The sequence below is a fragment of the Toxotes jaculatrix genome, chromosome 16 (assembly GCF_017976425.1).
Source record: "Toxotes jaculatrix isolate fToxJac2 chromosome 16, fToxJac2.pri, whole genome shotgun sequence".
Taxonomy (NCBI): domain Eukaryota; kingdom Metazoa; phylum Chordata; class Actinopteri; family Toxotidae; genus Toxotes; species Toxotes jaculatrix.
In genome coordinates this window covers 5,013,310-5,039,405 of record NC_054409.1, presented here as the reverse complement: position 1 = coordinate 5,039,405, position 26,096 = coordinate 5,013,310, and the positions used below count along the sequence as shown (strand labels likewise).

The 26,096-nt window shown below is 40.8% G+C and overlaps 2 protein-coding genes across 2 annotated transcripts; both read right to left on the bottom strand.

Annotated features, from left to right (window-relative positions):
• Positions 1 to 392: 392 nt before the first annotated feature.
• On the bottom strand, positions 393 to 17,713 carry scai (suppressor of cancer cell invasion). Its single transcript, XM_041059533.1, has 17 exons — positions 17,454 to 17,713; positions 16,047 to 16,171; positions 12,700 to 12,795; positions 12,432 to 12,518; positions 11,634 to 11,732; positions 11,122 to 11,218; positions 8,572 to 8,670; positions 8,278 to 8,430; positions 7,039 to 7,140; positions 6,475 to 6,576; positions 6,103 to 6,181; positions 5,386 to 5,485; positions 4,996 to 5,077; positions 4,044 to 4,116; positions 3,491 to 3,664; positions 3,115 to 3,215; positions 393 to 2,175 (listed from the first exon to the last, which is right to left on the bottom strand). The coding sequence occupies exons 2-17, from the start codon at positions 16,151 to 16,153 to the stop codon at positions 2,029 to 2,031; spliced, it is 1,698 nt and encodes a 565-aa protein (XP_040915467.1). The 5' UTR covers positions 16,154 to 16,171; positions 17,454 to 17,713; the 3' UTR covers positions 393 to 2,028.
• A 1,022-nt stretch (positions 17,714 to 18,735) lies between these two features.
• On the bottom strand, positions 18,736 to 24,069 carry LOC121195576 (serine/threonine-protein phosphatase 6 catalytic subunit-like). The gene is made up of 7 exons (XM_041059132.1): positions 23,873 to 24,069; positions 22,831 to 22,926; positions 22,393 to 22,458; positions 21,680 to 21,821; positions 21,500 to 21,579; positions 19,676 to 19,885; positions 18,736 to 19,588 (listed from the first exon to the last, which is right to left on the bottom strand). The coding sequence occupies exons 1-7, from the start codon at positions 23,945 to 23,947 to the stop codon at positions 19,340 to 19,342; spliced, it is 918 nt and encodes a 305-aa protein (XP_040915066.1). The 5' UTR covers positions 23,948 to 24,069; the 3' UTR covers positions 18,736 to 19,339.
• Positions 24,070 to 26,096: the final 2,027 nt, after the last annotated feature.

Genomic DNA, 26,096 nt, shown 5'->3' with positions numbered 1-26,096 from the left:
CCACCCACCTCCTCTGCTGGTGCCTGAATTAAATCCCCCTGCAGCAACACCTGATGAACCCTCTGCCTCCATCTTTGTTTCCTGTTTGTATGTTCAGATGTAGCAATAATTCAAATCACAGGAAACTGTGTGAAACAGTTTAAATCAAGAACTACAGTTTCTTTGTTAAAAAAAAAAAAAAAAACGATTAAAAACACATCACAGTAGCACCAAAACGTGGATTAATCCACTGCTGAATCAGTTTCATAAAAAACTACAACTATTGTTGAGCCTCTTTAAAAACTAAAACCACGTATTTGTAGTTTTAAAGGTTCCATCCTCAGCTGGAATCAAAGATCTTAAGCCTTGTTGTTAAGCCCAGAGGATTAATCCTCTGAGGACTATGAGCAGCCTCAGTGGTGTTTGCTCACTCGTTTTTTTTTTTTTTGTCTTGAACCAAATGTCAGGGTGTGACACTGATGCCTGGGGCAGAAACTGAGGTTACAATGGCCCCTGTTAATGATGACTGGTCTGTTCTGTGAGGCACAAGAACTATTATACACAATTATACACAATATCCTCAAATAGTTTGAACGTGGTTTGCACACAGTTGATTTTTATAAGACTGCACTGTGAGACTGCATGAGGGGTTTAATTCTGACAGCAGCTTGCTGAAGTCAAACACAGGGACGACCCAGAGATCAAGGGACGAATGATAATATACTGGCCTATATCAAAGCCCAGGGAATCATGGGAAGCCCCTTCCACTGCCAACCGACCGCACTGCCTCAGCATAACTGTGCCTCGGTCACAAGCACACACAAGCTCCTCAGGTTGCTCAGGTTTAAGGCCCATCAGCAGGCTCAGTTTGGACATCCACTTCATTCACCAACAAAAGGCGACAGGGAGATGACCGGTGCTGCCAGCAGTTCACAAGGAAGCAATGCCAATGAGATTCAGTTTGAGCTAAACACGCAGCAAGTCACGTGATAAGAGTAATAAATGGAATGGTGCTAATGTTATCAGTGACATATAAAGTTAGTTACCTTTTCGCTAGATTGTCTTTGTTTGGCGACTCAGCTCTAAATGTACAGGCCTGTGAAACACATGTGCTCACACCCACAACTCCACAACCCAGGCCACTTCAAAATCTACAACCGTGGCCTCCATCCCTAAAGGTGGAGGCCATTCTTTGTGGATAAGAGAACAAAAATGGATACACGTCTTTGTCTTTTCTTGCATGCAGATTACAGCACAGTGATAAGAAAAAAAAAAACAAAACAACTACTGTTTCAAAAACGCACAGGGGACCAAATCTACGGACAACGGCAGGGGGTTGCCAGGAACCGGCGCGGAAGGAGCGCAATATCTTCACAACTGGCGAAAGTCCTGCGACAAGCAACGGAACAAAAAAGCTGATGCACCTCAGCCTGCTACAAAACAAGCTGTTTCCAAAAAAAAAAAAAAAAAATCTTTTCTAATTCCATCACACTTGTCCTCCCTCTCAGGACCAGCCTCACTTAGATTTTTCCCCGCATTCTCCATCCTTCACCCTCACACAACCGTCCCTCTGATAAACAACGAGAAATATTATTTTAAAAAACATAACAAATCACACAACCAACACGGCCAACTTCTTCACAGCTGCCTGACATGAGGAACTCACAGGTTTTGAACCTTTGGATGAGGAACGATGAGTCCAAAAAAGGTTTTTTTTTGTTTTTTTTTTCTCGAGTTCTCTCATTTGTTTGTTTTTGTGTCTTAAATGACGTTTATATTTACCAGGCAGGCCGCTGAGACTCAGAACGGGGAATTTACACTATATTAAAGTCTCTTTAGCTTTAGCTATGTGAACGTTTTAATGCTGCACTACATTTACAAGTAACAGTTAAATGCAGGACATGAACTTGGATGTGCTGAATCAGTTATTTCATTACCTGTTTAAAAAAAAACAAAAAAAAAAAACCCAACAGAAGGAGAACTGTGAGGGCTCTGGCAGTCGAGTCTGTATGTACATGTTTGCCATGTTGCCCCCCTTCTGTGAAGATGTTAGTAGGCTTCCAGTGAATCGTCCCAAAAAAGGCTCTGCACGTCCAGCATGGTCGCCAGCTCCAAAATATGCTTCTGTAGGAGGCTGCTCTCCACCGTGTCCTGTTTGGGCAGCTCCGGGTACGACTCCGGGAAGCTCCGGGACTCCTGCTCAGACACAACGTCAGACACAACGTCACGGAATCTATTAAAAGTTCGGAAGCTTTCTATCATTACTAGTTATCATAAACTGTCTTTCAGCGTGGACAGAAGAACGTGTGACCTACTTTAGAATTCCCTTGCTCACCTGTACCTGATCGTTCCAGTTAACCACACCCCTTACCTGTAGTAAAAGGACACCAGTCCTTCATTCCATCTCTTCATCAGATCATCATTTCACTCGCAGTAACATGCGGCTGACTCTATCCAGAGTGTCTTCTCTAAGTCCTGCTCTGTCCCAGGTTCTCCTGAACCTGTCTCTCAGTTCCCCTCGCCACGCTCAGTGCCAGTCCTGTCTCCACTCTGCCTTGCTCTCTGGTCTCTGTTCCTGGACACTGACCCTGGATCTGTTCCACTTGGATCGGTTTGCTGTTCCTGTACTGGATTATTCTGCCTGCTTGCATTTCTACATTAGAGACTTGATATCAGCTGTTACGATAAACTGCCTCTGGTTAATCCTAACTGTACCTTACAGTCTGTGTCCTACATTAGGGTCCAACTACCTGACTGTAAATCATAACACACTGGGTGGTTTTTGGTGACACACACTGAAACACTAAAGTGGAGCTTTGTTAAAGTTCTTTTTTTAGGGTGAAGAAACACAGTTTTAGTCTGGATGGAGGGCAGAGACTGAGAGAGCAGGATGAAACTGGCTTAGTGTGGGAATAGTCACGGTACACCAAGGAGAAAACATCAGATGAAACTCTACATCACACATTTTACACCAACGTGTTCACACACATGTGTGTTTGAACAACTAAATGAACAACTAGTCATTGTTCCCACTTTGTTTTTTGTTTTGTTTTTTTACTTGATCATCTTCATTTCCTGCTTTAGATACTGGTTTTATAAACAGTTTCTGGTCACTAAGGATGGGAACTGACTTACCCGGAACAGTTTATGCAGTCTCAGCGCCGCTGAGCAGAACACAAAGCGGATCAGCAGCAGTCGGAGGAACTCGTCACCAAAGAATTGCAAAAAGGCTTGATCTGTGCGGACGACATTGCGAAAAAACAAAGATTAGTGGACAGATTAGATGAACAAAATGATCTACAACAATCTATTCATCACAGGTAGGTTCTCAGGAGCACTAGAAGCATGCAGTGTCTGAAAGTCAGTACTGAAAGCACAAGTATTCAGCATCTAGTAACACAATCTTATAGCTATCTGTGGACAGATATTGATATTTGCAGCCTACACACTGATTTGGCATCGCAGATGGTGCTAGTGAACAAATTTCAAATCTGCGGCAGATGTGTTTTACCTATGGTCCGTGATCGCGTTATCATCTGCCCAATGTCACGGTAAACCTTGCGAAGAAATTCTTGAGCCTTCTCCCACAGTCCTCGCCGCACGCTGTTTAAACCGCAAACCGAGGAGAAAGCCAAGAGCGGGCTGTAGAGGAACAGAGTGAAGAGGCTCCCACGCTGAGACTGATCTGAACAGGGAAAACAAGGAGACAGGGCACAGGTAAGAGATTCAGTGAGCCACACTGTTGCACTGGGTGACATTTTTGACTCAGTCCAACACACACACACACACACTGTGCTGCTGTCCCAAATACTGACTGGAGCACCAAATGTGGGTTAATCCACCGCTGAAAATAGTCCCCAAGAAACGCACTATTTCCTTGTCTGAGTAACTTTTTTAAACTACAATGTCTAGCTGGAAATTGCTGAGCCTTTTATGTCTTTTTATGATTTGATCAAGTCATCAAGTTCATGAGCTGAGTCCGACTGGAGGCCAAGTTACTGTTGTTTTGGTCTTTTCAAGGACTTTGTTGACTACATGACAAACAGTTCTCCAGTAACACACACCTTGTACACTTTTGGGATATACTGTAGGTGATAGTAGGCACACCAGAGGCTGGCCGAACAGATTTGTGAAATTCTATTAGGACAAAGAAAGGACACAAAACATTGTGTTAATTATAAGAACATACATTCAGACCGTGATCATATAAAATATAATATTTGAACACTTTTTGTTCTTCAAGCTCTCAGCTTCAGCACATTTAATTTGCAATAAAATAACACATACCGCATTAAAATGTCAAGTCTCAGTTATAATTTGAGCCGGTTTACAGTGCCAACCGGGGGGGGGGGCTCATTTAAAACCACTGCACAGAACGGGCTTTGTGATTCATTCTTAAGCGATTACTAAATTATTGACTGGTTCTTACTGGCTCATCTCCTCATTTCCAAACCATTAGAGCTTAGAGGAGAGGGCGGAGCCGTATGATGTCCCAGTCGGTTGTGGAGTGCATACAGCTGAAATGACAGGGATGATGCCAGGATTCGTCTGGGTTACCCATCTCCACTTTTAACCCTGAATATCCTCATTTCTTTTCATCTCAACCACATTAACCAACAAAAAAAGAAACAACAGACTGATGAAACAGTGTAAATAAAACTCTAAGGGTGAAGAGGTGGAACATCTGTGACGGGCTGAGTCTGTCAACTGATCTAAGTCCAACTGAGCTGGACCTGAGGCCCCACAACATGAAAAAGCTTAAGGAGGCTGGTGAAGGTCTGGGAGAGAGTAACCAGGGAAGATCCGAAAGCCTCTGCTGATGTCTCTGGGCAGTCACTGACTACAAAGGGCCTCCCACAAAATATTAAATACGATAATTCGGACTTCATGTACAATTATTTTTGCATCACTGAACTTTGCACATGTTAAAACTCACTCACAGTTCAAGCTCAGAGCGTGAAGAACAAACCAGCTTTTTTTTTTTTTTTTCCCAGGTAACTTCACCTATTGACATACCTTGTAGGCTGTGCTGTTTGAAGAATCCACAATGACAAAAAGTGGCTTCCGGGTGAAAGGAAACAAGTCCCCGGGATGAAGGCTGCAACACGAACAAGTAAATATCAGGAAGCTACCTTCATGTTACCAATAAGCTCATTGGGAGAGGTTGAACACAAGGATTTTTAGTCAGTTGTTTCCCAGGTTGCTAGTTGTGTGTACATGGCAGAGTTGCTATGCTTGTTATTAGCACAGAGGGGGGGGGGCAGCTCAGAGTCAAATAGATGTTATTTCTCATTAGTCACAACAAGCAAAAATAAAACATTGGTTCTGCTGGTAATAATAAATAAAACATTCATCTGACAGACAGATAAATAATATAACACTGAAGAGTTTTTTTTTTTTTCTCACCAGTGCATTTCTTTCTGGGCCTGATTCCTCTTCTGCACTGTCTCTCCATTCACTACATCTCGATTCGTATTGGTGAGAACTCCTCCGAAATCATATGGTCCTACAGAAAAGAAGAAGGAGAGAACACTGTGTTCACTCTGACCTACTGACTGTACCACTGGCTCAGCCTGAGGTGAAGCTGAGCCTGAAAACTAACCTGACCAGGACCTGACTAATCTGGAGGGATATGTTTCCACGGTAACTCAGGTCAGACTTACTGATACCTGCTTTATCAAAGAGAATTTCACAACAGTAAGTCTGATTTACTGAAATAAGCCTAGTTTAGCTGATAACCTGACTTTCTAAAACACCCCCCCCCAGCAGAACAGGAAGTGATGCAACAGAGCTGACACTCCAGGCTAAGAGGCCGGATGCTGGGCTAAAATGGAGACAACTATCAAATATATATAATTTTTTTAAGTACCCTCGTATTTTGTATGTATATTCTAGGATCCCTGATTTGGTGCATCACAGTTAGTCATTGCACATACACATCTAAAACTGAAACCTACAGTAAATATCTTAATGAATTTGTATTAAGAAGAGAGATATCATTTGTTCTTTTGAAAGAAACAGAAACATTTAAAATGGTTTGGGGCAGAATTGGCTGAGCATTTCATGCATATTACATATGATAGTGTGCAAATAAAGTGCAGGGTCCAGTAAATGGCATTTTACCTTCATAATCTGAATGCCCAGTGGGGAAGACTCCAGTTGCTGACAGGTAAACAAGCAGAACGCTGTTGGCAGGCAATTCCTGGAAATCAGAGCAATGAAAAAAAAATGATGTGATGATATAGAAAAGTAGTGCGACTTGTGTGCTACGTGTAGTTTATTTGCTGAACTGAAGTCAGTCAGTAAACCACTTAGTTCTGTTACAATTAATATTCCCTCCGTAAGAGAGAACGCCGCTACAGAAACGTTCTTAATCTGAAAAACAACCTTTGAATGTCCACATTAAAAAATAGCTGTAGAAACCTGAGAGTCTTAAATAGTTACAGTGTCGCAAATCGGCTTTGGAAATCAACGATGACTGAAGTGAATACTGACCTTAAAAGAGGCAGACAAGAAAGTAAAGAGCTGGCTGAACGTTGGCTTGTACAGCAAATACTTGTGTGGGTTTTCTCGTTTAGCTGGCTTCTCATTGGGTTCCTGTGGAGAAACGTTTGATATTATTACTGTTCAGATTTCAGTGCACGTTTACTTACTGTGTGTGACAGGGTAACTGTAACCAGTCTTCTATTAGGTGATGCTGTGTTCGTCACCCAAAATTAGTCAGGCGCCACTGGGGAATGACGCAACTCTTGAGGGAGTGATAACAGCATTAATCACAAGCTGCAGTTACAGACCAAAACATGGTGACATACAGGTATGTGCTGATTGGCCCAGAGAGAGAGAGAGAGAGAGAGAGACCCTATCATTTAAGAGACACAACATATTTACTGTTGTTTTTTTTTTGGGTGGGAATTCTCCACTGAATATATGGATGAAAACACAACTTCCTGTGTTTGTTTGAGTAAAATCTAACAGAAGAAAAAAAAAACCTTGCATCGTAGCAGGTCACCAGAAGGTTCAGCAAAAAAAAAACTCTCCACCTCAGGTCATGACACTCACCAGAGTTCCTTGTTTGGAGGACTGTGTAGCTAGGTTTACAGGCTCCCTCTCCAGAGCTTGAAGCATGCGGAACATATCGATGGTTAACTCACTGAACTTCACCTAAAAAAAAAAAAAAAAGGAGAAAACCAACATTGACGTTAAGTACCTGTTGTGGGGGGAATCAATAAAACAGCCAGCAGAGGGCACTGCAACCACTAGTTTCACCTCCTAAACCAGGGAGATGTAGAAAGTGTTGTACAGTAACTGTATGCTATGCTGAGAGAGGAAATAAGTCTGATTATGCTAGCACAGTAAAATAACACTTGAATAAACAACATAAATGTGGACACAGACTTTGTGCCAGACAGAAGGTGCTACTTTCCAAATTTTCCAATTTTTATGAATCAAGTTCCATAAAATGACTTGGGTTTCCCAAACATTAAGTGTGTTTGTGATTAAAATGAATAATTGCTAGAGGATTTGTCATTGCTTTCGTTGATGCAGACATGAATGGACACCCTACTCTGTTAGAGGCCGATGACTTGAAAGTCATAAGTGTTAGTGCTGCTGTGATGAGCAGAAGGCAAATGCAGCCTCGTGTGTCAGACTCAGGGAAGTCAAGAAAAGAAAAAGCTGACAGTAAAACATTGGACCTCACGCAAGAAGACTTTGGTGTTCTTCTCCTAAACTTTTCTAACTTTTTCAGTGATCATACGAGTGTTCGGTCGGATTTACTAAAGCCTATGACACCGGCTCATCTGCGTCATCAGTGGCCATAAGGCTTCTACATAAGGCTTCCTGTTCAGCTCCATCTGTGGCCGAGTCTCAGATGTCGCCCCAAGAATTTCACCGAGTGCACCCTGGCTCTAATAAAGACAGAATGGTTTGATGTGAATTTCAGAACAGAACAGTCCATAATTTAAAGGCACCCTGTAGAAATGACAACTTCTGGTAGAACTGTGGGACAATGTTAGAAAATGTCCCAGTTTGGCTTGTGGTACTGCTTGTTGTGATAGAAACAGTGAGTATGTGTATGGCATGCACCATGACTCTATAAGCACATGCATATCAAATAGATAACGGTTTATACAACTAATTTAGTTCATCCATACTGAAACTAGAGGCATTATGAGATTAAACGTAGACAACAGAGCTCCATGTCATACAGGTTGTTTTCTTCAATAAGGCTGCTCAACAACCTGGTTGGTGTGTATGAAGCATTAGGGATTGTGAATTAGAATTAGTGGGGGTTAAAACCTGGTTGTTACAGTTGCCGATGATTAGTGCGTCTGCAAGGACGAGCTGCCCGACCACCATGCCTTGTTCCAGCGGAGGCACGCTTCCTTCCTGCAGCCGATTGCTGATGACGACCACAGAATTGTTGTCATTCAGAACGACCACTGGGTCTGCCTGTTTTACCCAAACGCACGGAGAGAAAACACGGAGAGAGTGAGCCGGAGTCTGCACAGAGAGATGACAATCTTTGCTTATCTTTATTTATTTATTCTGCATGCTGGTACTGAGGTGCGTTACATTCAGAGGGCTGCTTACCTCCACGAAAGCTGCCACTTCCTGAAGAACCAGGTTCCACTCCAACTGATCCTCTGTGTTGAATCGCTGTGTGTAATCTTCGATTTCCTCAGATAGCTCCTGCAGGTAAGCGGACGTGGGGATGGTGGTGGTGGTGGTGGTGGTGGTGGAGGAGAATCAGAAAGGAGGGTGGGGAGTTCCAGATATGGTTAGGTACATTTACAAACAACTTTTTTTTTCCAAAGTACTGCAAAAGTTTAACTTGTGCTAGATTTAGAAAATAAGGTCTCATTCAAATTTCATGAGGGAGCCCTTCTTGCCCCAGTATTCTGAAGCTGTGATCAAAGTTTTGTTTGTAAAGCCAGTGCGTCACTTTCAGTGTCTCACTACGGAACACAAACCCACAAATTCTCAGGAAAACCTCAACAGCCATTTTTAAAAAAAGAATCTACTTCAGAGTCCTTCACCGGATCGGCTACCTGCGGGTACTTATATGTCTGGGGTAAAAAAATAAAAATAAAAATACAGTATGTTTATTAGAAACCCTAGTCTGCCTAGATACCAAGTGACAGGGAAGCCTATTCACACTCTGGTGACAAACTGATCATTTTCTCTGATAAGGGAAAGTAGGATATTTTGGATATTCAAGTTGTCCCAAGGACGAATTTGGCTCCACTCTCGGATGTGAAGCCAAGAACCGTGCGGGATGACACCTTGCTGCTCTCTCATCCATGGAAGACTTAGTTCACAGTGTTCCCCGCCCAAAGGTGGACTTAAGCCAAGGTGCCTTTACCCAACCGCCCCCTTGTGCACTTTCAGCAGCCCGAGGCTCGGCGTTATGTTGTGACATTTGTCAGAGCTCTTCAATCTAAAGCTATCTTGGCCTTTCAAGGTTGTTGATTCAAAAATGTAGCCAGGGTGTGTTTGTAAAATGCACCGGAGTAGATATACTGCAGCTCTACGGAGAGACTGAGGCACCTTCCTGTACACCTACTGCTTGACACGCTGTGAACAGGAAACTGTGATGCACATCCATCTGTCTTTTGTTGGTGAACATGGGAAAAAAAAATAACCAAACACCCAAAACAGGAAATAGCCTTTTTTGGGATTTATGCTGGATTCTTTTTCTCCTCTTGGGTCACCAGACTGTGAGACATCTCCAGTATCAGACCATCTGATATTGTCTCACAGAAGGCTCACAGTTGCTGACAGATTTCCGTCTGAGTTACGCACTCGAGAGGAAGACTGTGAATAGGGTTCGGAGCAGCTGTGTCAAATGTGGCCATGTTAGCTGGCTAGAGCTACTAGGACGACAGTCTTCGTAATGCTTAAACATTTCCCTCCATCTCAAGGGCCATCGTGTACTGCGAAAAAAGGACAATGGTGACCTTTATCTTTATTCTGGTCCAGGATATAGTAAATCAGACTGCGGCACAGTGTGATGAATTAGCCTAATACAAACTAAGTGGGTCTATGTCTTAGCGCATGTAAAATTCTTCCACACGAGTTCCTCCTAGGAAGCTTTGGCGGTGGGTCAGCTGGTGTTGGTGTCTGTTAGCTAAACCGTGCTAGCCCGCGGATGTACGGGTCATATCGTGGACATTGTTGGTAATCGCAAATTAGAAGCCAAGCCTTGAAGAGTGTTATGCTTTTCCTACCAAGTTACAGCTACTGTGGACAAAAAAAAGGGGAAAAGTGGTCTGTAAATTTGATTCACAGGTGCATCAGTCAGTCAGTCCATTATGCCTACTCTAAATAAGCAGCTAGCTAGAGTCATACAGCTTTGACCCACTGCATCAGCAGTTGCTCTGTTCATTGATGAATGGACCTCCAGGCTCACAGAGAGCCGAACTGCATGTAAAAAAAAAAAAAAACTGCCCTAATGGCTCTAATGGTCGATTTTCATTAATTATAGATGCTGCACTCATCTTCCTGGATTATTTTTGTTTTATATTTGAGAGTACACCAGTTAGAGTCTTTTTTTTTTATTAACAATGGAGCTTTGCTAGTTTTGTTCATCATTATAAGAACTTAACAGCCAGTGATCTTGATTGTAAGGAGACCATGAAAATTTTTCACACCGCACACAACCCAGGCTCCTCTGCGGCTGTTCGTGACCCCTCCCACCGTGCAAAGACCTGCTTTCTTCAGTCATACAGAGAAGCTCGCCCTCTGGGCTTGGTCCGTGAATACTAAAAATACTAGGCTGCCAAAGAGAGAGCGCATCCTGCACCAGGTCTCTGCGCCAGGTTTCTGCAGGACTGTAAGTAAAGAGTGCTTGAAGATCGGTGTGCTGAGGTGCAGGGAATTCTTTCCCATCGTCTAATCTAATCCCAGGAATCCCATGCTCTTATTTCTACATGGGGGAGGTGGGGACAGGTGTGTCCATATCCCATAGTGAGACACTGAAATGAATGTTATGAATGCAACATGAGGTGTCGCGCTCATAACAAGCAGGGGCTGTTTTCATGTACCTTCCGAAATCCAGTTATACTCATAGCAAAGTTTTGGTCATACAGCATGCTGTAGTTAAAAAAAAAAAAAGAAAAAAAAAAAGAGGTGCTTCTATACCTTCACCAAAACTTTGACTAGGTCCATCTTGTTGAGCAGTAAACAGACGACTATGTAGCGAGCATAATACCGAAGCTTCTTCACTACTAATTCTGGCCTGATAAAAGACAAGAGAAGATAATAAAAACTCATAAAGATTAACAAATCCACACATCTTAGGTTTCTTGCTGGTGTCTGTAGCTGAGAAATTTAAATGGAAAGTTTTAGACTGTATATTATCATATAGATATTGCAGAAGATAACAGACCTTTATCTGAAGCATGCTCGTGTTAGAGACAGGCATTACACCATTAACACAAAATCAGCTCATCCTGTAACAAATTAAAATCCCTCTAGCTTGTCTGAGGAGACAAACCGCAACTTTTATTTGTTCATGTCAACCATGTCCCCAGAGACCTGGCTTTTAATTGACTAACAGTTTTTATTTGAGGAAATCCAATATTTACTTAAACCAGCAATAAATATATCCTAGTAATAAGTTGAAGTTATGAAAGAAAGTTACACGAACTAACCTGTCCTCCTTGTTGACCTGAAAATAGTAGGACCGCTGACGTATGGCTGAGTAGAATGAAAAGGCCTCATTCAGGTAACTTGTTTCTGAGGTACGAAGGCTGTCAATGAGAATTAAGATCAGATTAGAAAAAAAAAACAAAGGTGTGGAGTGGAGCACGTTTCTAATAACACCTGATTCTGTTTCACCGAATCTACTGTTTCTTAAAAACTCTCTTTTTTTTTTTATTAGTAGAAATGCAGTAAGAAAAAAAAGTTAAATCTGATCTCACACAAAAATCCATGTTGCCTTTCACTGGCAGCACATGCCTGACAAACTGCAATTAAAACAAGCACCCTGTGGAGTTTTCTCACCAAAACACATGGTGCGTATCATTAAGGTCTAACAGACATACTGAGTACCAATGTCCCAGTAGAGTTTTTTTTTTGCCACTGAACCCAGTCCAGGTCCTTTAATACGGTTCATCTGGTGATACCCAGTCCACTGTGAGACTTATATTTACCTTAATGTTGATTAAACATGTATCTGACACGTTGAAATAGTAGCTGTAGTCCGCTTTAATGTGACACACCTTATTTTTCACAAGCTACTTGATCCAAATACTGTTAAAAAAAGATTAGGTCTATAACATTTAACTGTTAATATCATTTGAATGAAAGTTTTACAGGGAGAATGTGACTCCTGAAACTGACACGACGCAATCATAGCATGATTCGCGGTATAGTATTTTCTCTATCATAAATAAACTGTCCACAAAAAGACAACAAGATGTGTGTGGTTGAGGCATTGTTTGACTCACTAGTAGTGGTAGTAAAGCTGTCCGATTTTGGATGCAACCTCCCCAATCTGCCATCTCTTCAAGCCATACCGACTGTCCAGAACCTGCCTGTCAGTAAATACACAAAAAAAAAAAAAAAAAAACACAATACTGAGCACGAAACAATGAACCAGAGTGTGATGTGGATCTGTCTTTGTGTTAATGAACTGAGAAACACACAGTACTGCGTTACAATTTGACCCCATTTAGGTATGTGACGGCACGATACGGGATAAGAGATGGAAATAACCTGTGCTGCTGCTGAAATTTCCACAGTTTAGTGTAGACGTCGAAAGTCCGTCCGAAGTAGGATTGCCACTGCTTGTGTCCATACTGAGGAAGGTCTCTGCAGCAAAGAGCACGATTAGGAACAGAGGAGGACGGAGAAACGAGTGAGACACGTGACATCTTTGTAAGCAATCAGAGAGCAATAAAACATCCTGTGAAAGACAGTTATGTCATAGTGATCATAGTGAATGAGAGGTGTTCACTGTATCGTTTGTGTTAACTGAATACTGGTATAAAAATATAGACTTTTGGACCAAGAGTTCCTAAAGTGGGTGTGGTAGCTGCCTGGACAGGCCTGGGCTGCCACAAGATTTGTTAAAGTTTTTTTTTTTTTTTTTAATAATATCATACCTCATTTAAAAAACAAAGCAGCATTTGCACTAATTATATCTTTACATTATGATTTCAAATATGTTACAATTGGAGAAACAAGCAATAAAAACTGAAATCACCATATAAAAACCATGTAAAATATACAGTTACACAGCAGGTAAGACTGGTAATAACAGATAACAGGTTTTTTGGTGTTTTAAAAGACAAATACAGTGACCACAACAAATATACAAGGTCTAAATTATAACTAGCAAATATTTGAAACTTTCAAACAAGTTCCCAAGAACTGAGGGTGACAGCCTCAGATCAAAACCAGCTTGTTTTGCCTGACGAAACTCAAAGATAATCAGTTTACAATGACAAAAAGAAAAGCAGGAAATCCTCACATTTAAGAAGCTGGAACCAATGAAAGTTTGGTATTTTGGCTTGATAAATGGTTTGACTTAAAAGCAGAATGTACCAAATCAAGGAGACATGATAAGATCTAATCTATCAAAGCATCAAATCGTTTTATCCATCCATGTATCAGTCCGATTCAAGAGCCTGGCCTTTTTTTTTTTTTTTTTTTCTTTCTATCTGTCAGTATTGTCCTGCTTGGCTCACCACCAGATGACAGGTTCACAAACTCAGCAGGAAAACTCCTGCTATTCCAGATGGCCCAGTCTCTCTATTTTCACTCCACACTCTCTCTCTGAGCTTATTGTGACATTGAAAAGCGCTGAATCAACAATCACACTGAGGACTTGATCCAGGCCTGAATTTGAAAAATAAAACCACATGCTGGATTCTGGTAGGAAAATCCAGGTAACCGGGAAAAAAAAACCTGTGGCGCATAGGAACACTGTGAACTGGTGCTTGTCGAATAAACAGAATTCCATTAGCAACTGCTCTCAAACTCTCACATTACATTTGTTGTGTGTGCTTGAATCAGGGGCAACAGTAAACCAGGAACATTTTGAGCAATCTCAGTCCTTAAACTGAAGAAAACCAACAAGATTTCAATTTCTAATTTTCTGTATCTCTTGTTTTCATTTCTACTACAATATTTCTTGCTTAAATTCAGTGCACGAGTGGTTAAACATTCCTTCAGAGCATGGGCTCAATTTAAGAAATACTTTGGCTTGTACTGTATTACACATACACACATATAGAAATATATATATATATATGTAATATTACTGTTTTGATGTTTAACTTCTGTCATTGTTCAATGTCAGTCCAATTAAATTTGAGATGGCAATGTGCAACTGTGATAGTAGAGCACCAATCAGTCTACGACCAATCACAATTAGCCTATAAATGGTTTAAATAGGTCAGTGATGCTGAGCTGATAATTGTTTCAATTACATAATCACAAGACAAAAAAAAAGTTTTTAATTTCCAGATTAGGAAAGTAGTCATAACAGCCACAAATAGTAAGAGCCCAAGGACTCAGTTCAAGTCATTTATGCAGACTTATGTTACTCATCTCCAATTCTGGTTTATATTTTTGCCTGATGATGATACTAAAGGCATTTTTTTTAATCATCTGTAAATTTTTATTACATATTATTGGGGGGGAAAGTCAGATTCAGGAGTTACCACTTCATCTGCAACACTCGCTCTATTTAGTGGCCAAAATGTGAATTTAATGTTGTTTGTATTCCCAATATAAAAAATGTCTAGTCTACATATATTTTTAACTACAAATATGTGTATCAGCCTGATTTACTACCTCAATTATTTCAGATTTAATGTATTTAAGTCATTTTGTTCAGTAGTCCACAATACCAGATGTATAAATCATTTACATCATCCAAGGTCTGGAACAACTCTCTGTCAATATCAGATTCATGAGAGCAAAGCCGTGGAATAGATATCATCATATTACAACACCGTCCTGCACTGTTACAAGCTTTAAATTCAGACTTAGAGCTTATACAGTGAACCAACAGACATCGAGTATCACAACAGTCCAACAGAATTCAAAATGGAAGACAGAATCCGGGCTAGAGATACAAGAGTCCAGCAAAGACCAGCTCAAGGTTTTAGAGAGAGTTCTGTTGGAACAACATAATATGAAATTCTGTATTTCTAAGTCTAAAATGTATTCAGAGGGGAGGTATGAGTGCTGAAAGCACTCTCAAAAAAAAATGGCTCCAAAAAATGGCTGAGTGTTCTGTTTTCAGAATTTGCCCCGTAACTTTTTCATACTGGCAAAAAGACTGCTGAAGAAATAATGAAAACTTCTGCAAAACATAAGTTAATTACTCCTTTGTCACATTATACCTGGGCAACATCCCAGACATCCTCGTGGCTCAGGATGAATATTTCTTTAAAATATTCTTGGCTGCTGGCAACGAAGCCTTCACACAGAGATGACTGCGGCCAAACCCTCCAACACACAATGACTGCACTGCACCTGTCAACAAAATAACCCTACAGAGAAAGTATTGCCTTGAGACTACCATGTTATCAGGATATAGCACACTTGATTAACAGTTATAGTATGTGTCTTTAAGATGTAATCCACTATATATATCTCATTGCCAGACCCTTTCCTGTACAAGTTTAATGCCAACTCCTTCTTGATGCCTGAAAATGTCAATAAAAATTAAGTTGAAAAAGTGTTTCCCTCACAGTTTATACTCAGTGTACTAAATATAAATGAACTGTATAATTACAATTCATTTATATTTAACTGGGCCAATACCTGATCTGCTTAAAAAGCTCAGGATCAGCACCCAAACAAGACAGACACCCACACAAAAGTTGGAGGCACCACACACTCAATTACCACCTCAGCCTCCGAACCCTTACATAAAGGTGTGTGCCATTTCCTGCACTGGCACTGGACGCACTTTGTGCCATGCAGAGCCGCCAACATGAAAATATTCCCTCGGCATACTGGGCTGGTTTCTTTGCATATAATTCCCGTGCTCTGCATTACAGCAGACGGCAGACGGCGGAGACAACAGGGTAAGAAAAAAAACTGACCTCAGCCCATTGAAGAGTTGTTTGGACTTGTCCAGGAGATAGCAGAAATCTGTGACAGTCTTCCTTTCACCTAATGGAATATCATCCTCAGTCTCAGCTCCAGTCATGACACTGACTTTTCACACCTGAGCACAAACAAACAGAGAAACAGTGTATATAGAGAAGTAACAATATTACCAAGAAAAAAAAAACTGATTAGTTAAAAATCTTGAAACTAGCTGCTACCAGACCAAAGTACCATTTGTACCAGTGTGAGCTGATATCTGACATGGTTCTGATCCATGGGGTTGCCGCTGGATGCAGATGCTTGAGCATTTCACAGGTGCCCTACTTAAATATGAACAGAAATAAGAAACTATGGAGGAACTGCGTCACATGGTCACCTTTTTTAGGTTGACCTGGGTTGTCCCAGATTTCATTCTCACAGTTGCGGCAACCTCCAGTTCGCTAAGGCGAACGCGCAATCAGGTCACGGCAGCGCACAGTCAGGTCACAGTGCTCAAGCTAGCGCCTAATTAAAATCATTTTACAGCCAATGAAAAGTTTACTCCGCGGAAAATGACTGAGTATAGCGTCACAGGCAATAGGTTTCAGAAATGGCTCATCTGTATGTGAAGGGAAGCTGTCAGTGTCGCCTGAGAGAGACTGCAGGATAACCATAGCCGCTGTACATCATGTGTGAAGCATCTCTGAAGAACGCGCTACTCGAAAAACCCTCCAGCTTTCAGCTTACAGCGTTATGTATGACCAGGACGGGGTCGTAAACACCTGCGTGGCTTGTGTATATTCTAACACCTCTATTGCTCTTAGCTGAAAAATAAAATTCCGAGAAATTTTCCGTGCAGGATTGAACATTTGTCTTTAGACACCAGACAGCTTTCATTCAGCTTCAGGGTCTCTGACGTGAAAATGACAAGACGTGTGCGGACGTAGTGATTGGTCAAAAAAAACCTTTAACGTTAACGAGCCATCCGCCTCGAGACTAAATGAACACATGAAGGAGATGTGACTGAAGAAAAGCGTGTCACTACACATACGCATAAAAAACCACGAGGACTCGGTCGGGGTTAGCTAGTGATAACTGAATACACCAATTAGCAACGTGAACGCAGCTCTAATGTAACCTAATGTTGACATTAATGACCTCAGTTAAGATTCGCCTGCCTAACTAGCTACTAATGACACTCAGCTTAATTGGGCCGTAACCTATAACATGGCTATTGCTCCGTATTAACGTTACATGAGCCCTCTGTCATCCCCAACATCGTCAAAGTCAGGACAGCACTCCATTAACTACAGCAACGTCTGGAGAATCATGTCTGGATAACAAAGATAACCAGCGCCAGCTAACACGACTCAGGTAATAAAGACCTGACAGCCGCCGCTCTATCCCACATCTCTTCTTACCTCGCCAAGCCGGCTAACGTCGACGAACAGGAGCACCGCAGAGATGCTGCTCACAAATCAGTGCGAAACCCTCGACGAGCTCTGTCGGTGAAGCGCGACTTTCTTGGCATCTCACTGTGTGTGAACTGACAGTGGACCGCTGTCTAACGAGCCATACCCCCCTCCAGCGGTGTGGATAGGACTGTCGTCTGCTGAAGCCTAAATGGTCCTCCGTATGAAGGCTTGTTGTTCTGTGACAGGCGCGGAGGAAGGAGGAGGCAGGGTGAGGACAGCCGCTGGCTCCGCTCCAGTACAACTGGCTAGCTACATCCGGGTCAACAACTTCAAAATAAAAGCTTCATCACCGAAGCACTCCTGAATACGTAACAAATATATGTACTATTAAGACAGGTGTGAATTTAAATTCCAGTTTATTGGCAGGGTAATAATTGAGCATTAATATTTACAAAACTGAGCGAAAATAAAGTGAGAGTCTTACATTTTAGGTAAAAAGATTCCTCCTGTTCCTCATTGAATTGGGGGAAGCGGAGATGATGTAGTCCTTCAATTTCTAAATGCTTATTTTTAATGAATTAACTTTGTAAGCCTCGAAGTTCATACAGATTTAAAAATAAATTTAAAAGGGCTTCCTGTTTTAAGGTGCCTTTTAATTGGAATTATTTGAAATTACAACTTAAATCCACATTTTTTGGATTTTCTAACTCATTACCATGGCCGAGGTGTCCATGAGCAATTCCCTCAACCCCCAGAAGGTCCACTGGAGCTGCTTAGAGTCCAGCAGATAAGACTGTGGTTGTGTGACTATTACCATGTCATGAAGACATTTATTACAAAAAGCATAATTAGTCTGAGTCAAAATGTGCGCCTTCCAATATTATAGTGGTCGTGATTTTAGTTTAGAGAAAGCCTGTAAGAGAACTCAAATTTTTTTGCGGGGGGGGGGGGCGGTGAAATGTTGGATAAATTGACTGATTTGGATCTCAAACTGTTGAAGTTTGCTTGACACTGAAGGGCTCATCCTATTCATTGATGCCACATCAGTATGATCCTGTTGCTCTTCCTCACATTTTACAGTGGTAAGAACTACATTATAACAACCCATTCACGATTTAAGGGACTACTATTCACAATTTCAAGATTTAATAATGTTTTATTCAAATTACAAAAAAAATGGGGAACATCAAATTGAACAGTTCTCTGCTACAAATGCAACTACTGAGCTGAGATCTTCAAGAAAATGCATTTGCACTGGAAGATTTTCTAATTTAAAAGATTCTTTTTCTTTTTAATAAAAGCCACTGTTGCAACAACAAGTCATCATATATCGTAACACCATATATAGACACAGTGACTGGAAAATGCTAAATAAAATGCCACTTTAAGACAGATAGTTGTGAATGTTTGCCATTTAAAAAACAAAACAGTATCAGAAATAACACAGGATACTTTTTAAAACAATAAATTAAAAGTGTAAAAATGACATTTAAAAAGGAAACCAGCATTTAAGGCAGAATGATGTAGGATGGGCTCAGCTGCTGTGTATACAGTGTGTCTGAGGTCTGAACATGTATTGTTGGCACCACTAAGTTGAAATGTGTTGCTTTCATCAGTGGGATACATAACATTGAAATTAAACCGCTTACCATTTTCTTATCATGTAAATCTAAAATATAATGTAATTCTAAAATATCAAGAAATTTAAAAGTATAGTTTTCTCATTGGGGGGTAGAAGAGGGATTTTTTTTTCCTTTATGACAGAACTAAGTGAGTGTGGCACAGACTGTAGATGCTGTGGATGTCACTTTCTTAAAATGTGTTGCATATAAATAAGTCTAAGAGTTGTTGAGATCTCTAAGGTGGAGGTGGGGGTGAGGAGGGGGGAGGGATTAGAGGAAGTAGGGTGTGGTTGTTCGGGGAGGTATGACGCGCTCGGAGTCGGGGACGGCGCGGAACAGCTTGGGCTCTCGTCTGTTCACATCCTTGAAGACCATGATGGACGCGATGTTTCCACAGCGGTAGCAGTAGTTGGGCGCTGACCACACGGTCACCAGCTTCTCGTCAAACATGAACTTGTAGCCTTCGTGAACCAGCTGATGCGCACGGCAGATGAGCTTCAGGTTGTTGATGTGAACAAACTAAAACACAAGAGATTTGCTCATTGCTTTCATATATGCAAGTTTGTTCTATATGGCTTAGTTTTGAATGTTGAAAACTTAGCGTACCTCATTAGTAACCTTGGAGCCAAACAGCCAGCCGGCACCTCGTGGACTGATAGCCCAGGTGTCCACGTCTTCTGGGTCTGACCACACAAGGTCACAGAAGGCCCCCTTGTGGGGAATCTCCTGGTTGCGCTCGATAGTCCGGATCTGGTCCAAAGTCTTGATGTCAGGTGAAAGACCACCGTGGACACACAAGACCTGCTCGTCTATCAGCTGAAATGAAGAGATTTACAGATTCAAAGACGTTTTTAGAAAAATCAGACAGTTGCTGCCACTATACCAGCTCAGAAATCTACAGTCAGCTTCAGAGGGGCAGCATACAGAAGCAGCCAATCAGTGGACAGGACCACGCCTGTTTAAGATTTACAAAATGACAAGAATGACAACTGGAACACTTTACTATGTACAGTTCTGTCCCTGAGGCTCGTTCACAAGATTTGTTAGTTTAAACATGTGGCCAGTTTCCTGCTGATGTCTGTGTAAGTGTATACACTGTGTGTGTACAGTACGTGTATCCCTAGAGTTCAAAGAATGTACACTCAGTAGTCAGTTTATAAGGAACACCTTGCTAAACCTAATGCAGTCCTATACAAATGTCCCGCAGGGTCACTCAGCTCAAGTGAAGGTACACTATATGACTATATGACACTATATGACTACATACTGTACATTAAAGAGATCGGTGACCGCAGCATAGCAGAGGCGCCTACTGTAAATAACAACTATATAATAACTATAGCCATGTTCTGAGCTGGCTAACTGTGAGGCTCGGTTTAATCTCTTTAAATCTAATACAAATTCCTACCTGTACAGGTTCTGCTACTGATGCTGCTAAAATAATTAACTGTGTGTCAATAAGATAAAGCTCTTTAAAGGTTTGTGCACCTAAAGTATGGTACATCCTACCTGCTGCACCAACACTTATTTAAAAATTAAGCTTAAAGCATTTCTATTCAATTCAGCCTATAATTAGTTTTAAATGAACTTTTTATCAGTTTTGTTAAAAGGGTGTTTGTAATCGTTCTATACAAACAAACTTCAGCTCTTTTTTATATTTTATTTTTAGATACTGAACAATGTTCCCAGTTAAATAACTAAATGTAACTAAAGATAAGCAGGAAGATGTTTGTTGTTGTTGTTGAGTCATCCATTAAACTAAACTACTACATCACATGGGCGGAAACGAACCCGTGCCATTATCATGTAATGCTCTAATTACAATGAACAAAAGACAGATTTAATCAGCCCGTCCAACACACACACACACACACCACAGACACTAGCACTCGACTCTACGGCAGCTGTACCCAAGACAGTGCATCTGTCTTAGATTAACACAGTTTTTTTTCCTATTTAATGGGAGTTTAAGGACCAATCCAGTGATTTTGCATATTTAACCCAAACAACTACCATCAGCGTAAACCATCTGTTAGAGCCAATCACTCTCCCCAAGCATGCAGCCATATTTTAGATCTGGTAATATTTTTTTTTCATATTTATTTACATTCTCAGAATGTCCCAACACCCACGTTTAGAACTCATGGTAAGTACAATTTTACTTGCAAACCAATCTGTCATGCTACTGTCCATGATGGAGGTATACACTCATTTTGTGTAGTTCTGTGTTGGACTGGATTGGACAGATGTCCCGCCTATGCGTAGTTCTGATTGGACAAAGGCTGGTGCTCTGGTTGATCTAGCAGCAGTCCAGTCCTGTTCTACTAGCCTCCTCTGTATACACCAGGTACGATTCACAAATCACTTCATCATCTAAAGACAAAACTGAACTGAACGTAACTGAAAAGAAAGAACCATGAGTGAACTTACAGCTGCCACAGTAAGCATGTCAAACACTTTTGTGCAATACCTCCAGGCGTTTGCATTTCCATACTTTGTTTGGCACTCATCTAAAAGTAAGCAGAACATACATGACAACGTGGTTTGACGAGCTGGTGAAACAGAGAGCATTTGCATACATTAACTGTTAAAGAATAAGGCGTCGCTCACCGTAAAAGCCGTACACTTGAGTAATCTGTCTGCTTTCATGGTTTCCGCGGAGAAGTGTGATGCGATCGGGCCACTTTGCCTTTAAAGCCAGCAGGTGTGTAAATGTCTCCAAGCTATAATATCCTCTATCTACAAAATCTCCCTACGGGAAGGAGAAGAAGACACCATCAGACACCCCAAAACATTCAAGAGCCTTCTTATAACCATTCAAAACATAGGTCAGTCTCAGCCCTCTGGATACAGAGCATCTTCATGTATGAACATCTTCATATGTGAAAGTAATTACAGTTACTTTCAACCAGTTTTGCTTTTACTGGTTAAAACAACAAAGTAACATAAGCAGGCTTTTGAAGCCTGTGTGCGTCCTGTGCTTGATTAAGTAGCCGGAGGTGTGAGACATTAAGACATCTCGCACAGCAGTGCTATTAGATATTTATAAGCTCACAAATGTATGTAATGTCGGTGATGGTGGGGATGGGAAACTTTTAGGTAGCTGAGTTATGGAACTGGCTGGCTACAAAAAATATTTATCTGATTTATTTCAGTGTGTGTGTTTCATTTTGTATATGTGATGCAAAGGGATGGCACAATATTTTTCAACAATTATTTATAATCAATTACATTGACTGACTCCTTTAAAAAATAACAGCCCCTGCGTTATTTGGGTATATTTAATTTTGCTATGGTTGCCGTAAGAAAACTCACTCTCTTACCATGAAAATGTAATTTGTGTCTGGAACTTGGCCTCCAGTTCTGAAGAGCTCACAAAGATCATAAAACTAGACAGAAACATTAAAGAGAACTTAATTAGTCTCGATTGTCCTCCTGTTGTTGTACTCAGTTTTCAGGTTCTTCCTTTAGCCTGTCACGTGTCTGTGTTTGCTGAGGCTAAGACTAAAAGCTAAAAGCAGGACAACCCATTCATTTATCAATAATTATGCTATGAAACAGACTAATCTCTTTTCTCTAAATTCATACTGTGCATGCCATTTATTAATGCAAAACACACATACACGCTTTAAAAACAGCCACTACTCTAACATGTATATTTTTCTACACGAGCAAATATAGAAGAAAAATCACTATTTGCCATTTTGTCAAGTGAGGTTAATTTATCATCCTTGGCGTGTTCAGAACAAGAAATCATTTACCTGACCATGAATATCTCCACAAACTGTAACTGGAGTAGAGACCGGCTGAACGTTTGATTCTTCCAGCAACAAATCACAAACATAATCACATAATCTCTGGAAAAAAAAAAAGCATGACAATGGTTAGTCAGCCATCCTGTTAAACTGCACATTTAGTGTTTCAATCTTAAATAGGGTTCATCTAAATGAGTTAGCTTACTCTATATTAAAGCTACTTTATGCTTCTGTTGAGTAACAGAAACGCAGATCAGACCACACTTGTCAAAGTGGTCCAAAACAGGATAATCATTCCAACCACACACTCCTTAATGGGGTTAAGTTACCACAAGACCAGCTCCCACACACTGAGCGACCCGCACAGTGAGTTGTAGGGCTTGTTTACACTAACCCAGCGCTGCTCTTCCTTACAAAGAACCATGCATAAATAGGAAGCCATCAAACTGAGCTACAGTTTTGTTCCTTACAACAATGTGACAGATTAAAAAGAGAAAATCGAGTGCTGATTACTAAATGAGATGTTAGCCGACACGGTCAGGCTGCAAAGGAGGATGGATCACAGATTTAGCTCTGTGGCTTTTAGTCCTAGAGTCCAGCTTCAACAATAAACAGTACTGCACAATCGCTGTTCCCTCAAACAAGTGTTTTAGTTGACTTATAGCTCACATTTTAGCGTCAAACATCTGAAGTTAACAAAGCGTTAAGAGCTGTAGCTACGTAAAGCTCGGTCTGCGGTGCTTCCTGTGTTTCCCACCATTACAAACATGTTAGCTTGTAGCTTCAGGTTAAGCGTTACAGCTTCCTCTTTGACTTTCCTGTCCACTCTTGACATTTTCATCGTAGTTTGTCGGCCGCCGGTCGCCATTATCGGTGACGCTGGCAAAACGCGATGAAGTATAACAACTGCTTGCTACAATTCTTGCTACACACCTAGCAGATAAGTTACTAGCTAGGCGTGTTGAACAAACTTCGTACAGTCACACCGTTAGCTTCCGCTCATATTAACACACTTCGGCCTACGTTAAATTCAGCGACTTAAACTCACCTTTAGATCATTTTCCGGGAGGTATTTGCAGTGTCGTGCTATTTCAACGTACTTATCAAGGTCTAAAGGCGCCATTATCGAAACGCTAAAAGGGGGAGGATTGTTAAAACAGATAGCCACCTAGCAAGTTACCCTTTTTCTTTCTCCTCACCGCTCCTTCATTTTCAACTTTAATCAAGTCAAGTTTCTTAAGCAAAAGTTAACCACTTCCTGTCATGACCTTCAAAATAAAAATCGTTACAGACCAAGTCAGTCTTCCAGTAACAAAGAACATAAAAAAAGAAAAGGCTTTACAAAAACAACACCACCACCACCAACAACAACACAATTTTATGTATACAGCCGCAACTGCTCTTTTGGGAAAATGTTCTTAAAGTGCCAGTAGCTGTTTTTACATCTATATTTTCGAAGCTACCGTTAAAGTGACATTTGCCAAATTGACGCTCCCTTCGATGCCGTTTGGTGTGAACAGTACATGCGACAGCGACCCCTGCTGATACAAAATCAACTCCACATTTATTTATTTATTTATTTATTTATTTATTTATTTTAATAGTAACTGTCTCCACCATTATATCCACTTATGTGAGGATGCCACCGGAACTGTACGTGTATTTGTTTGTTTTTGTGTTGTTGTTTTTTTCAGGTCATTTTGTTAGGTGTTTCTACAATGAACTTATGTTCCTGCAATTTATGCCGTATTAACGTTATTATTAGCAGCGTAACGTAACAGCAGAGGGTAAAACTAATCCAGGGACACAGAGCCACCAGCTGAATGCTGAATACAAGTGCAGAAGTTCAGCCAGTTCCTTCTAAGAGGCGTTCTCTACACACACTGAATATTATAGAATTAATAAAGAAAAGGTTTTACTGTCAGGCCAGTGCATTGGGCAGACTGCACAGCTGTAACTGTTAAACTGGTAACGTAATACAATGCGTTGTGTTACATTATATAGTTTTATTTGCATGTGCATTGAAACAGTCGTATCGACTTTTTTTAATATTGAGGAGAAATTTGTGATTATTTTAAATTTTTATTTTACAAGCCACTGCAAAAAATAAATAAAATTAAAAATTACTTAACATTACTTAGTATTTAACACGTGAGTCCTTGTTTAGTTATTCTAGTTCACAAAAACGTGTTTAGCCTCAATCGTGTGTGCATGTGTGTGTGTGTGTGTAAGCTTGTAAAGCTCAGATTGTAGCTGGTGCCAGCTGAACCTGTCATTCAGCTGCAACACCACCACCCAGTTATTAGACAAGTTGCTCTCACTCCAGCTGAGGCGTTACCAAACTCAGACATTTGCCAATTGTCAGAACATGAAGCAATGCATGATGGAAGGTTTTTCTTATTTGACATGAATCTGCATCTATCGGCCAGACTTTCCCCTCTACTGCCAATCTGAAGCTGTCTTACTGTTTCCTTCCAGGTGGTGCACCAGCTGCTCTGATTTTACTGCCCCCTGCAAATATAAAGCTAGTAATAGCGGCATGTAGACATTTTTTTTTTACTCTTGTTTTACAAGACAGGACTGGACAGGAGAGAGAGAGAGAATCAGACTTACAGGGCTGATATTTGTTGCAGGAAGGCTTCGGTCTGATCACCAGGTGGCTCTCTGGATGTGGAACACATTTGGTTGGACTAAAGCAGGGGGAAAGCTGATACTTCCAGCCGTTTGCACAGCATCCATTTAATAAAAGACAGCAGATGTGCATGAATGAAATAAAACGGAATCACATCCTGTTCATCAGCTGTAACCCTGCTGCAATATGCTTCATCTTTTTCAAGCCAACTACACGTGTAATTACAGTAATCACAAGAACATGAGCTACTTACACTTATTTACGTTTTTACTGTAAGTTACCATTAAACATTTTTCACAATCACTTTCACTTTGATTCTATTGAGAATAAAAGAAAAACCCTAATTTCAATCATCAGCTTTTAGGCAGTCAGCATCCCATAGATGGCAAATGTACATTTTATTATGACAAATTATTCATTTTTACTGTAAATTTAACTTTAAATGTGCTGTAAAGAGCAGCAGACATATGTTTTCAACATAACCAAATAAAGTCAAACATATTGAGTGGTACCATCCAGCAAGGGAAAGGGCAAGGAGTTTCTTTTGATTTGTTTTTTTCCCCTTCAGTGGTGGTGCCCAAAGCAGAACTAAAACCAGACTGCACATTAAACAGGTAGACAGAGACACAGCAAAATCTGG